At 40.6% G+C, this 12,444-nt stretch overlaps 2 protein-coding genes across 3 annotated transcripts; one reads left to right on the top strand and one right to left on the bottom strand.

Moving 5' to 3' along the window:
* Positions 1-3,157: 3,157 nt before the first annotated feature.
* h2az2a (H2A.Z variant histone 2a) lies at positions 3,158-5,953 on the bottom strand (the record flags this gene model as incomplete). 2 transcript variants are annotated; one of them, XM_082555479.1, is made up of 5 exons in its annotated part: positions 3,158-4,170; positions 4,291-4,420; positions 4,551-4,664; positions 4,785-4,862; positions 5,828-5,953. In XM_082555479.1, the coding sequence occupies 5 exons, from the start codon at positions 5,828-5,830 to the stop codon at positions 4,109-4,111; spliced, it is 387 nt and encodes a 128-aa protein (XP_082411605.1). In that variant the 3' UTR covers positions 3,158-4,108. The 2 variants fall into 2 exon arrangements, with proteins under 2 accessions (XP_082411605.1, XP_082411604.1); XM_082555478.1 differs by lacking the exon at positions 5,828-5,953 and having other exon boundaries at positions 4,785-4,868.
* A 112-nt stretch (positions 5,954-6,065) lies between these two features.
* On the top strand, positions 6,066-9,792 carry LOC309719389 (transcriptional regulator protein Pur-beta). The gene has a single exon (XM_082555477.1). It carries the CDS (start codon positions 6,573-6,575, stop codon positions 7,488-7,490), a length of 918 nt encoding a protein of 305 aa, XP_082411603.1. The 5' UTR covers positions 6,066-6,572; the 3' UTR covers positions 7,491-9,792.
* Positions 9,793-12,444: the final 2,652 nt, after the last annotated feature.

Below are 12,444 nucleotides of genomic sequence, written 5' to 3'. Positions count from 1 at the left end.
TAACTCAAGGCTTCCCATTGAGACCTAAGCTGGGTTAAGTTCATCTAAGTATATGGAAACAGCTATCCTTAAGCAGCCCTATGAAAAACGACAGGGTTATGGTCACAGTCATCAGTCAGAATGGCTGAGTATTTCCAGTTTGCCAGTCCAACTCTCACCAAGAAAACAAAAAGCATGTTCTCCAGAGTTTTGAATGATTTCAATAAACTGGTAGTGTATTTGTCATGGTTTGTGCAGGGAGGCGTTCCCAGGTATTGACATGAACCCCACATGCAACGAGGAACATGCGAAAAATGCATAACTCAAGCTTAGGCCAATCAGGTCCCAAACCTTCAGACTCATGAGTAACACCTCAGACCAAGTTTTTTTTTCTTTTCACTACTTCTAAGCACTGTACATCTTGTTCTCTATTGTGTGCCTTTTTCTTATTTCGGAATATATTTCTCCTATTTTGCATGTATCCCTCTTAATTGTTGAGCACCCATAATTTTGTTGTAGATGTACAATGACAACAAAGGGCTATTCAGTTCTATTCTATTCTGTATTCTTAGATAGAGGTTTGCCCTCAGATTGTCACAAAATATAGGCTTGATCAGGAATCAGAGTAGTGACTGAGAACTCAACTAATACTCTAGCATGGGAGAAAGAAAAATGGCAAATATTTAGACAGTGGTTGGGAAAATTAGGGAAAGGTAAGATGGTTTATGGTGGACAGAGGACTTGGAACAGAAGTCTGAGGACATCTAGTGGATGAATCGGGTATGACAGGAAGCAGGAGCGAGGCGGATCAGAGTAACTGATGGGTTTGTAAGCAAAAGACCAAAAAGATGCCATAGTTGACCTTGTGTCACAAACAAATATTAGATATTTTCTTTTTATATTCTCTAGGAAAATATTTGCTCTCATGAGAGGTGTGTGCTCTCCCCAGCTGAGCTGAAAACTGCCAATCACTGTATGAGGTTTACTTAACAACTGGATCCTTTTTAAAACTCTCACTTCTTCTGTAATTAATGCATGACTACATTTTTATTTTTATTCAGAAATTCCACTTTAATAGAACTAAACTAAACTAGTTAGAACTAAGATGCAGAGTAATTTGAAATAAATAAATAGGAGATATCACCAAAGACAACTTATACAGAACTTGCATTTACAAATTTGCAAGTAACTGCAAACTTTGTAGACAGCTGATCACATCATGAGCCAAACTGAGACCATTACAGTTAAATGATATAAGGAAGCGGGATGTTATCTAATATAGTATTGTTCTTGAGAATAAATAGTTCATTTACAATTATATTCTACATCAGCCTGATTTGTTTATGTGTGCTCACTTAAATAACCTTATATCTTTTATTGTAGAGACAAAAAGAGAGTAATCAAAATATTTACAAATATGATAATATCCAGTTTTGATTGCTGAAGCAGTAGTGTGAAAGTAGTGTGTGGGTGTATAACAACTAGCATCTATGATGTGAATCTCCAGTTCTACCATGTATTCAAGGGGCTATTGGATTGAGATGTGATGACTTTGTGTACATTAAATCATTAAATTGTCATGATGAAGAAACCGGTACGAGATGATCGGAGCTTTGTGAGATGGTTCATTAACCTGTTGGAAGGAGCCATATGAAGATGGGCATGCTGCGATCTTAAAGAACGTGGTCGGCATCAATACTCATGGCGTAGCGTTTACATGATGCTTGCAGAAGCATTATTCTGATCATCAGACCAGGCAACATTTTTCCATTCTTCTATTGTCCACTTTGTCAGTGGGACAAAGAAAACTGCCACTTTTCTCGGTTTTTTTTAACCATTTCCTGTAAAGCCTAGAGATGGTTGTGCAGGAAAATTCTAGCAGATCAGAAATTTCTTAAATATTGAAATAAGCCAGCAGCACGGTGGCACGGTGGTTAGCACCGTTGCCGCACAGCAAGAAGGTCCTGAGTTCAATTCCATCATCAGGCCGGGGTCTTTCTGTGTGGAGTTTGCATGTTCTCCCCGTGTTTGCGTGGGTTCCCTCCGGGTACTCCGGCTTCCTCCCGCTGTCCAAAGACATGCAGCTTGTGGGGATAGGTTAATTGATTAATCCAAATTGCCACTAGGTGTGAATGTGTGAATGAATGTGAGTGCGACTGGTTGTCTGTCCCTGTGTGTTGGCCCTGTGACAGACTGGCGACCTGTCCAGAGCGTACCCCGCCTCTCGCCCTATGACAGCTGGGATAGGCTCCAGCTCCCCCCGCGACCCTGAAAAGGAAAAGCGGAAGCGAATGAATGGAATGAATGAATGAAATAAGCCAATCTGGAACCAGCAACAACGTTCAAAGTTGAATTAGCTTTCTTCTCCATTCTGATGATCAGTTGAGCAGGTTATCTTCTCCATGTCTGTATGCTTAAATGCATCAAGTTGCTGATGTGTGATTATATATTTGAGATAACAAACAGTGGAACAGGGGTTCCTATCAAAGTGGGCAGTGATTGCATCACTATTAAATGCAATCACTGCCCACTTTTTTTTAAATGGAACTTAAGGCAGGTTTAAATATCTGATCACATGTCGTAAAACCCTCTATCTTAGTGATGCATAACAATCATGCAATTAAAACAACTGTCAGTAAATTTTACAAGAATGTTAAGAGAACTGATGGTATATAAATTGAAATAGACGATTTGTAGTTTTTAGAAAACTTTCCCATGTTTTCCGTTCGGGGTATTTTCAGTGTGGAGATATATTTAGCTGTAGGATAAATTATTATTAATGTCAATGTAAAAAAGAACAGGCTTATTTAGTGTACGGAGTAACTGGCAATAGTAGGGGATAACCCTCCTGACATAAAAGCCTGAACCAGTGTTAAGACCACTTGAAATTTCTAACTTGAATAAGATCTCAGAAACGTAAGCTACTTTATAGTTTAGTTTTGATTGGATTTTACATTAACATTAATTTTCTGAAATTATTTTTATGCAGAAAGCTTTTATCTGGTACTGCTGTTTTGAGTCATAAGAGCACAGTCTTGTTTTTAACCATTCTGGAGTTTCCAAAATACGACTATAAGTCAATGTGAAAGCATATTTGGAGTTATGCTCATGATTTGCAGCGTCACACGTAATGTTCCAGTCTCTATAAATGAGTTTATGTTTCAAACCAAGTCAGAGATAACATGCCAATGGTGTTTATTCAAAGATAAAATAGGCAAAGTCATTTCCCTGAATACAGCTTAAAAAAGAAAAAAAGGCTCCAAAATCTGAACGTTAAAAATGAAATGGACTTTTAGAAGGGGAATATAAATATATTTTTAGTATGCCTATATATTTTGGTAGTGTAGACAAATGTTTTCAGCGCTGATTACTTATCCTCTACTTATTTTCCCAAAGTATCAGAGTACTGAATGTACCCAGTGGTGATATGTAGCTGACAAATGGCAGGACTTGTGTTCCACAGTGAGGCAACAAGTTTACAATCAGTGTTTCCCAATTAGCTGAGGATTACACTGTTAATACGTAGTTTCAAGTTTAACACATTTTTTCAACTGCTGTAAACATTAAGACAAAACACTGTAGCAGGCGGTTACAACACGTTATTTCATTTTGATGTAAGAAAAAAAAAAGTAACTTTTAATACATCACTATTCTTGTGCAGTTCAATTTTTTTTTTACAGTAAGTCAAAAGGAAAAGAAGCACCATTTTACTATTTAGCTGTTATCCAATTTACTTTCAAAAAAGAAATTCTCCTTAAAAATGTGTCATAGTAAATATCATAACTTCAGAGAAAATAACCACAAAACAAGATCTTTTATATAAAAAACAGTTTAACAATTTGTTTTTTCAGTATAAAACATTACACAGAGCCAGGCCAATCAAACAAATTCACTGCCACCATTTCAAATAATCATTAACTCCCCAGTCAAACGCTCTACATTAACATACAAAGGGTTTACTGTCTTTAAGGGGTTTTCTGTACTTTTTATCTAGTTATTGGTAAATATAACAAACACAAAGGCTAACAATCACTCTTCGTTTGCTATAATATTAATAATAAAAAAGAACAAAGGTGAACTCCTGGTCCGTTCAAAGCCCAAGCCCCCAAATTTCTGGTCAACATGGCATCTATGCAGTCTTCTGCTGGCCCTTCTTCCCAATGAGGGATTTGTGAATGTGGGGAATGACACCTGAAAGCAAAAGGAAATGTACATGAGATTTACATATATAATCTGTAAATAGAATACAATCTGTACACAGATGGTTTATATAAGATATCGATTAATCAGTCCAGAAAACTGCCAGCTCACCTCCTCCAGCAATGGTTGCCTTGATAAGGGAGTCCAACTCCTCGTCACCACGAATGGCCAGCTGCAAGTGGCGAGGAGTGATACGCTTCACTTTCAAGTCTTTGGAGGCGTTACCCGCCAACTCTAGTACCTGGAAAAAACAAAGAAACAAGGATTCATATCAACAAAAAAATTAGCTACAGTGAAAACAACCAAAGCTGACATTAAGTAACACTGTTAATCAAAACAAAGTTTAAAATGGAGGGAATGGGAAGTCTTACTTCAGCGGTGAGGTACTCAAGGATGGCAGCACTGTAAACAGCTGCTGTGGCTCCTACACGACCGTGGCTGGTTGTGCGAGTCTTCAAGTGCCTGTGGATACGACCCACTGGGAACTGTCAGGAAACACAAGTAAGATAGTGGTCCAATTTTCTTTTTCAAAAGCAAACGTCCTGTGGCGTTTAACACCTGCAGCAAAGCCACAAACTGCACCACGACAAATGATTGACATTTACCTGCAGACCAGCTCTCTGGGAGCGCGACACCGCTTTCGCCTTGGCTTTGCCACTGTCTTTTCCTGCTTTGCCACCAGCCTGCATTGAGTGATTAAACGGAAAAGAAGAAGATGAAATCAGAAAGTGGAAGCAAATGTGAAACGAATACGCCTGACTTGTATTAAATGAAAAATAAAAGACTTAAAGTGACATAGCAAAATCGAATCTGAATAAATTAGAGAGTCACCGCTGAGCTCTCCGTGTTATTGTTCTAGTAGTTTACGTTACGCCCGGTTCAACAGTTGTCGCTTTCCCGCCAATCAAAAATAAAACAGAAATGAAAAGTAGCAACGTTAACCGGCCCCGGAAACAGCAAGTATACACCCTAAAGATAAAATAACCGATTTAATAGAGACAATAACGACTCCGTTCCTTAAAAAATACGAGAACCTGTCAGCAGGTTGCTGGCAGTGACCCCGCGACAAACAAAACAGACGCGCCGCCTTAAGACCGTCAGCGGTCAAGTTTTCATTCAGAGATTTTGACAAAGAAAGTTGGACTTACAAAGTCACTTGGACTCAAATAAAACACAAAGTAGTCTTTACTAATTTGCATCACCTGCAGACTTATTTTAAAGGAATTATTCAGCAGCTAACAGTTAACCAGCCGTTAAGCCAACGAACTAGCTCAAGTTAGCTTGCAGTTACTGCTAAAGCACCATCCACAGGCTACACCGACTCAAAGAGCAGTTTAATCTCTTAAATGAGCGACCCACCTCCAAAAATTTGCAAATATACCCAAAACAACTCGGAACAAACACTCAAAGCTTAAAAGCAGTCTACTTTTAGCCGAAAATCCACACGAATCGAACTTCTTACGGTAACGATAATGCTAATGGTTTAGCTGTCAGTTAGCTTCTTAGCAAGCTTGTTAACCACACACATTCTGCGCGGATTTCCCCAGTTCAAATTCAAAGCAGGACTTTCTACAACTGCACAGTTATTCAAGCTAAAAAATGGCAATATATCCTATAACACGTTGAGCATTACCCCGAGTTCACATACCATTTTTCCCGACGCGTTATTTTATTGTAGCGCTGAGTAGATTCCAAACAGTTTCGGCTCCCGAAAGCAAAGAAACAATAAACCTTTTCGCAAATCGTTTGCATGCAACCCCTCGTGGGAGCCGAGAGAGCCAATAGGAGAGTGCGTTGTTACTTCGAATCTCAGTCTAAACCAATAGCCTTGCCCTTTGCAGAAATTCCACCCATCCCCCACCCTAAGCTCATCGTGCCTGTCTTTGCGCACGAAACCACGAAGTAGGCGGGACTGTGTGTTTGTGTGTAGTGTCCTTCCAGGGACATCCATCCTAAAACCGTACAAAATACATAACAAAGCGGGCTATAGCTCGGATTAATTCAGTGAAATCCATGAAATTCAGTGCAAGGACACGAATAACGTCTTCAAACGTGTATATTATTCTACTGGCGTCATACATGAATTAGTTATGGCTGTAAAATGATCTCTAAATGACATATACTCCACTGAACATATGCTACAAATAATCAATAAGCAGTTATGGATTGCAAATACAGTATCTCCTCGAATGTCATCTGGAAAGCCGTTACGTTGTCTTGACAGGCAGGAGAAATAGCGAATGAAAACTTGGGCTCTTCGTCTGATGTTTTAACTGACAGGCACAACAGCCAACCGGAGCTCAGCAGTCAGCGTCCGGTTGCCTCCGTGAGCTCGGTAACAAGGGGGGTGGGGGTCAAAGATACGCAGAGAAAACGGGCTGCTGGTGGCGAAGATGGCGGATGGGGATAGTGGTAGTGAGCGCGGTGGCAGCAGCGGTGGCGGAGGGGGTGGAGGCGGCGGGTTTCAGCATTACCAGCGGGAACCGGAGACCCAGGAACTGGCGTCGAAGCGGCTGGACATTCAGAATAAACGTTTCTATCTTGACGTAAAGCAGAACGCCAAAGGCCGGTTCATCAAAATCGCCGAAGTCGGAGCTGGCGGCTCCAAAAGTCGGCTGACCCTCTCTATGTCAGTTGCGGCGGAGTTCCGTGACTACCTGGGGGATTTCATAGAGCACTACGCCCAACTTGGGCCTAGTACTCCGGAGCAGATTGCTCAGTCCTCCGGTGGGGATGACACCGGGCCTAGACGGGCCTTGAAGAGCGAGTTCCTGGTGCGTGAGAACCGAAAATACTACCTCGACCTAAAGGAGAACCAGCGGGGTCGGTTTCTCCGGATCCGACAGACCGTCAATAGAGGCCCTGGTTTCGGAGTCGGAGTGGGTGGCATTCCCGGTGCTGGCCTGCAGGCTGGACAAACCATCGCACTCCCGGCCCAAGGCTTAATAGAGTTCCGTGACGCCTTGGCCAAGTTGATAGACGACTACGGGGGAGATGAGGAAGAGCTTGCCGGTGGCGGAGGGGCCGGGGGCTACAGCGAGCTTCCGGAGGGCACCTCAATCATGGTGGACTCCAAGCGGTTCTTCTTTGACGTTGGATCCAACAAGTATGGAGTTTTCTTGCGGGTGAGCGAAGTAAAGCCCAGTTACAGAAACTCTATAACAATCCCCTTCAAGGCGTGGAGCAAGTTCGGGGGAGCGTTCAGCCGCTACGCCGAGGAAATGAAAGAGATCCAGGAGAGGCACCGGGATAAGATGTACGAGAGGAGAGCCGGAGAGGAGTCGGAGGGAGACGATGTGGACGACGATTGATGCAGAGAGGAGTGGTGGCTATTTGTGATGGAGCTGACAACATGATGCAAAGCCTGGATATAAACGGAGAGAGAGGAACGACTATTCTGTGCATGATGAAATGAATCCGGAGTTAAATAATTAAAAAAAAAGTATATTTGACTGAGAAATTACTGTCTATATAAGAGAATAATGTTATAAAGTTTAGGTGGATGTTATAGCTAATTGAGTGCAGACTGCAGTAGTCAGCTCCTGTATGAGATTTCCCCTTTGATTTAAAAAATATATATGAATATATATATATAAATATAAATATATTGATTGTCCATATGACCTCACATGTAGCCCAGCAAATTAAGTTTGGCAGAGACACAGCAGTAGATTACCGGTACCACTTTCTAGTTGACATCAAATAGTAAGAGCTCACCTGGCGCTGACCTGTAGTCTGTGTGATGATAATAAGGAAGTGTGAAACATGTGACATACCCAAACCAGCAGGTGCAGTGTGCCAGTGAGCCAGAGCACCTGCACCGTTCACCATGGCTGTGTGTGTTTCTTGTCTAAAGTGACCTGTAATGAACAGCTTGCCCAGACAGACCCACAACGCTCAGAGCCACAGTTTCAGCTACATGGGAGTGGGGTGGCACCCTTGGCATCGCCGGACATCCTCTCAGCCCAGTGAGGTTCCCTGTAAGGTGATCTGTTACAAGCACACGACTCATTTGGATTCTACAGACAATCCAAATGAGTTCAAATGACCTCCCACCCTTCTTCTCTCCTTGTTTTGCACCCTTCCACTTTCCCTCCTGGGCATTCCTCAGGTGCTGACTTCTTGCTCCGATAGCTGAATTGCGGTGTGGCCTGCTCACACGTGGCTCGTTGTGTCTCAGGGCTGGCAAGTCCCATCTGTATTTTGGGGTATATATCTATATATATCAGCACTACCTGTGCCTGTGCATCATCCTCAAGAGGTTCTGGGTGCAGATCTGGTCAGCCAGTTGCTGCAGCTGAGCCATCTGTGGCAACTGATGATGTCTCCTAAGATGCATGGCCACGTCTGACCCCTGTGACCTTCTTCTCAAAGGGGGACGCAGTGAGCTCAGGCCTGTAGCACTGGTCACGAATTTAAAAAAAGCTTAATATTGCCGGGCTTGAGCTACAGTCTCAAGGGTATTGATCTTGTTGACTCACTTAGGGTTCACCATTTGGATCCTCTAATCTTGAACTCAGACCATTAATGACTGAAGTATTATTCAGTCTGATTGTAACATAAATTAGGTGCTTTTGGAAAACTAAAACCCATAATGGGGTGCTGTACCTAAAGGAACATAAAGAAAAATATATATACTGGAAGAGATTTACTTACTAAAAAAGATCAAGTATAGATAGAATTATTTTTCAAAAGAGATATATTAAAATATGTCTTAGAAATACGAGACATTTAATAGATAATGCTGCCTAAAGTGGCTTATTTAAAACACTAAACTTGGATGCAAATGTCCAGGGTGATATTTCATACCTGCTTTTTTCCTAACATGTCTTTTTTTTTTTCCTTAGAGGAAATTAAAGAGAGTACAACAAATTGATAACACAGTATGTTATAGCAATTTATAGAAACAACTTCACTGAAGTAGTTTGTCAGCAAACACTCAGCACTCCAGTTCACTTTACAGAGCATCGAGTTGTCCCCTCGTTTCAGTCCACACCTTTTAACCCATGTTTTGTCATGAATTGGCTTTCCATCAGTTGCCAAATGGCGCAAACATAAACACCTGAAGTCATCGACATTTCGTCTTTAGTGCTCCTTTTTAAAATATGATCATTTTTGCATGCCTGCTCTTACGCGGAGCTGCCTTGTGTTCTTTTCTTTTGCATATTCTGATTGCTGTATAATGGTATTTATCCATATTTTTTGAGAGCGGTTTAAAGTTTTATTTCTGCATTGCAATAGACAAAAGAAAGTTTACTTCACAGCCTAATTAAAAAAAAAGCCACAACTTTCCCACATATTCTGGGAAATGTCACTCTCATTGTCCCATTTCCTTTGGTGTGCAAAACCTCTCGTTGAATTTTACTTTACCCACTTCAACACAGCAGAGAAATGCCATATGAAAAAAATAAACACCTGGGAGCAATAGTTTTTTTTTTTTTTTCTATTGATATGAGTATACTATATATGATATTACACATGCGATTGAACTACATCCTTCTTCCTGTACTGTGTTACGTGAAATGGCAGCTGTTTCAGTCATGTGTGTTCTGCTGTATTCTACCAAGTTCCTTTCAACGAGAAATAAAAAAAAAAAAGATTTTTTGCTCAGGAGAGGTGTGGTGTTTTTTTTTTGTTTGTTTGTTTTATTTCCCAAAACAAAAGACAGACAGCAAATAATATACTTGCTACCTAAACCCATAAAGTCTCAGCAATATAATCAAAAATGCTTTCATTACTATGCAGACGTCAATAATATGTCCTTGTAATGCTGGGTGTGATTGAACAGGAGTCTAAAACTTGATATTCAGTTTAATATAATAAGAAAACTATCAAATATTCAGATTTTTAAGAAGCTGCAAGGAGAGAATTTACTTAGAAATACCTTTATTAATCTGATACAGTTACCTGCTGTAGCTTCAAGATGATTTAAAAAATTTTCATTTAAAATTTGTGGAGTTACATGATATGACGTGGTATGACACATCAGTCCTTGAAGCCCTTTATCAGCAGTAGAAGAAGTATTCTATTATTTAATTTACGTACCGGTATATAGGTATGACTGCAGCTTATTCTCTTGTAACAAGTCAAGGCTGAGTCTGTTTTGTGCACAGTCCAGTTTAGTACAATGGTTTCTAGCCCTTCGTCATGAGTCGTGAGGATGGGACAATAAAACATAATCTGTATTTAAGACGTCTATTATAAAAATGAAATAAATTTTACACTAAAGTATCAACTGCAGTGATAATGCATTTGATAGAAAATTTGACAGAAAACATCCAGTTCCCTGTGTGAAAATGCCTTGTTGTTGTCGGAGGAGAACGGCCAGACTGTTTCAAGGTGATAGGACGGCAACAGCAACTCAAATAATCAACTGTTGATAAACCGAGGTATCTAGACAAGCATATATAAATGCGCAATATGCTGAACATTGAAACTGCTACAGAACAGTAAACTGAACCTATTTTGCAAACGTGCTCACTACAATTGGACAATAGAAGCTTAAAAAAATGTTGCCTGCTCTTATGAGTCTTGATTTCTGCTGCCACATTCGGGTGGGAGGGTCAGAATTGGCTGCAAACAACATAAAACCATGGATCCATCATGCCTTATATATTAATTTGGGCCCCTTAGCATCAGCTGATCGTGGTTTAACAACATATCTGAGCATTATTGCTGACAATTTCCATCTCATTATGACTACAGCATATTCATCTTCAGATGTCTTATTCCAGCAGGATAGCACACCATGTCACCATGTCAGCGATGTGCGGTCATCAAAAAAAAAAAAAACTGTGTGGTGCTGTCATGTAAAGCTGGATGCAAATCTCTGAGGAATGTCTTAAACACCTTGTTGACAGGAAGAAGTAAATAATAATAATGAACTTCCAACAGGCAGATTAAGATAAGCAGCAACATTCATCCATCTATCTAGTTTCCATTTTAGGGCTGGAGCCAGTCCCAGCTGTCATTGGATGCTTGGTAGGGTACACTCTGAAGAGGTGACCAGTATATCACAGGGCTAACACAGAGAGACGGACAACCTGTTATGCTCAGATTCAGATCTACTGCCAATCATCAGTTAGTCTAATATGAATGTCTTTGGATTGTGGGAGGAAGCTGGTGTACTTGGAGAGAACCCACATAGGCAGAAAAGTGATGTTAAATAACGTGATAGTTTATTGTAGTTTATTATTATCTTATAAAAATAAAAATAAATCCTAAAAATAGATATCCATACAGGCCTAATGACTTCTGAAATAAAATGAATTTCTTTAATTAGTTTACTCTTTTTCACCTACAATACGCAATTTGACTTAAATCTTTTTCTTGTTTTTTGGGGGGGGATAAACAGCGCTAACCAGTGAGTTGAAAAAGCATTTCACTAGCTGGGCCCACATTCTCATTTTAGGCTTGACAGCGTTTTAATAGGTAAAGGTGAATGCTTTACCTACTAAATGAATTGAGCTCCGGTTTGGGGAAGGCCTTGAAGGGGCCTGGCGACAGCTCCTGGGCCTGGCAGATCCCCATGTACTAAATAGAAGTGAAGAAGTTAAAGAATTGAAAACAAGGAGGGTGGGGAACGTAAACGAGAATGAACAGTTTGCAGAACTGGGGGAACCTATATAGATGACAACTGGAAGGAGTGTGTTTGGAGGCGTGGTCCCGCTCCTGAAATTCTGATACATAATCTCCAATAATAAGTCATACGACCAAGGTATTATCCCTCTATATGAGGTATATCCGGGCTCATTTAGTTTCCAGCTAATCTCCTTACAGCACACTTTCACACCAGGATGGTTCAGAAAGTAAAGCGTCTGTTAACTGGAACAGACGTGCCGTCACTTACACCGTCGGAAAATCAAAGGAAACATATCTTATGGAGAAATTATCATCAGTATGTTCAGAGGAGGTCCGGAGACAGGTTCACTAGTGAGTACAGCCATTTTAAAACATGGTGGACACTCTGTCATGGTTTAGGAATGCCTTACAGCCAGTAGTGTATGCAGAAAACTAAAGATTATGATCCACCATGCACTACCATCTGGAAAGCATCTGATTGGCAACAGCTTCATTTTTTTTTTTAGCATGACAATGATCCCAAACCCTCAGCCAATACAGCAAAAGCATATGAGGGAAAACACATGCACAATGGAATCCTATCAGTGAGAGACCTGACTCAACGTTACTGAGCAGCATGGGATCATCTTGAGAGCGAATAGAAGGAAGGAATAAAAGTTCAATATACAAATAAGAGCTCTGAAT

Source organism: Aulonocara stuartgranti (assembly GCF_965226115.1).
Source record: "Aulonocara stuartgranti genome assembly, chromosome: 12".
Taxonomy (NCBI): Eukaryota; Metazoa; Chordata; class Actinopteri; order Cichliformes; family Cichlidae; genus Aulonocara; species Aulonocara stuartgranti.
This window is presented reverse-complemented; position numbering and strand designations above follow the sequence as displayed.